This window comes from Rhagoletis zephyria, unplaced genomic scaffold (genome assembly GCF_001687245.7).
Source record: "Rhagoletis zephyria isolate East Lansing unplaced genomic scaffold, Rhagoletis_zephyria_1.1 Rzeph_scaffold_80807, whole genome shotgun sequence".
NCBI lineage: Eukaryota > Metazoa > Arthropoda > Insecta > Diptera > Tephritidae > Rhagoletis > Rhagoletis zephyria.
Window position 1 is genome coordinate 1 of NW_016237855.1, and position 1,102 is coordinate 1,102.

A 1,102-nucleotide genomic window follows, 5' to 3' on the forward strand; every position below is an offset into this window, starting at 1 on the left:
GATAAATGAAATATTTTAATAGTAAGAGCATCGGTTATTGGTAGCAGATTGAGATTCAGGTGTAACATTCTATTCATACTCGTATCATGCGGGCGGATACGCTGGCAAATGCTAATATGTAGATAAGGGTGGCCCAAAAAAATGAATGCGAAAAAGTAAATTAAAAATTTTAACGACTTCACCCTTTAGGATTGTTCTAAATCGAAAAAATATACCCATATTTTTTTTAAATAAAAAATATAAAGGTTCACAGCGCTCAAAGTTTTCCATCTAAATAGAAATTGTATAGAATCCTTGGAAATCCTTTATTGCACTTTTTTGGGGTTTTTCGGGGGCCAAGAAACAATAATTATCTTTATGCATGAGGCCCATTATGATAATTGTTGTGTATCGCCTAACTATTTTCTTCATGCTTAACCGCAAACATAGTATACAGCAAATTGGCACGCTGCTTATTTGTTAATCTGCTTACATACCCGTACATAAATGTAAACAAATTTATATGTATAATTTTTCTCTTCCATCTTTTGCTTTTAGTTTTTATTGAAAAAATATTACGTGCCACAGAAGTAAAATGTATATACATACTAATACGCCCCAAAAAGGAGCAAAGTGTTGAAGACCGCATAGATGCTATGTTCAAAAATCCGGTAAATTTGATATTAAGCAATAAAACAAAAGTACAAACATTTACATAATTGTTTTGAAATTAAAGCTTTTTGCCGAGTTGAATCGTAAAAAACCATCGGCAAAAAAACGTATAGTACCAATTCTGGGTGACTGCCTTCTGGCCAATTTGGGCATTTCACCAGCTGATCGCCAAACTTTAATTGATGGGACTCAAATAGTCATACACAGCGCAGCTACGGTCCGCTTTAATGAACCACTCTACAATGCATTAGCTATAAATGTGCGCGCTACCATGGATTTAATAACATTGGCGAAAAATATGTCTAAGCTAGAATCCTTCGTCCACGTTTCATCTGCCTTTGCGAATTGCACTGTCTTCCACGTGGATGAAGTGTATTATACAAGTGAGCTGAAAATAACTGCTGAAAATATGTGCAAAGTGGCCGAGTTATTGGGCCCAGATAAAACCAAT

General features: G+C 34.9%; 1 protein-coding gene across 1 annotated transcript; it reads left to right on the plus strand.

Annotated features, from left to right (window-relative positions):
• Positions 1 to 537: 537 nt before the first annotated feature.
• LOC108357605 (fatty acyl-CoA reductase 2-like) lies at positions 538 to 1,096 on the plus strand (the record flags this gene model as incomplete). The annotated part of the gene is made up of 2 exons (XM_017608678.1): positions 538 to 650; positions 716 to 1,096. Coding segments are annotated over 2 exons (494 nt in total), but the record flags the coding sequence as incomplete, so codon positions are not given.
• Positions 1,097 to 1,102: the final 6 nt, after the last annotated feature.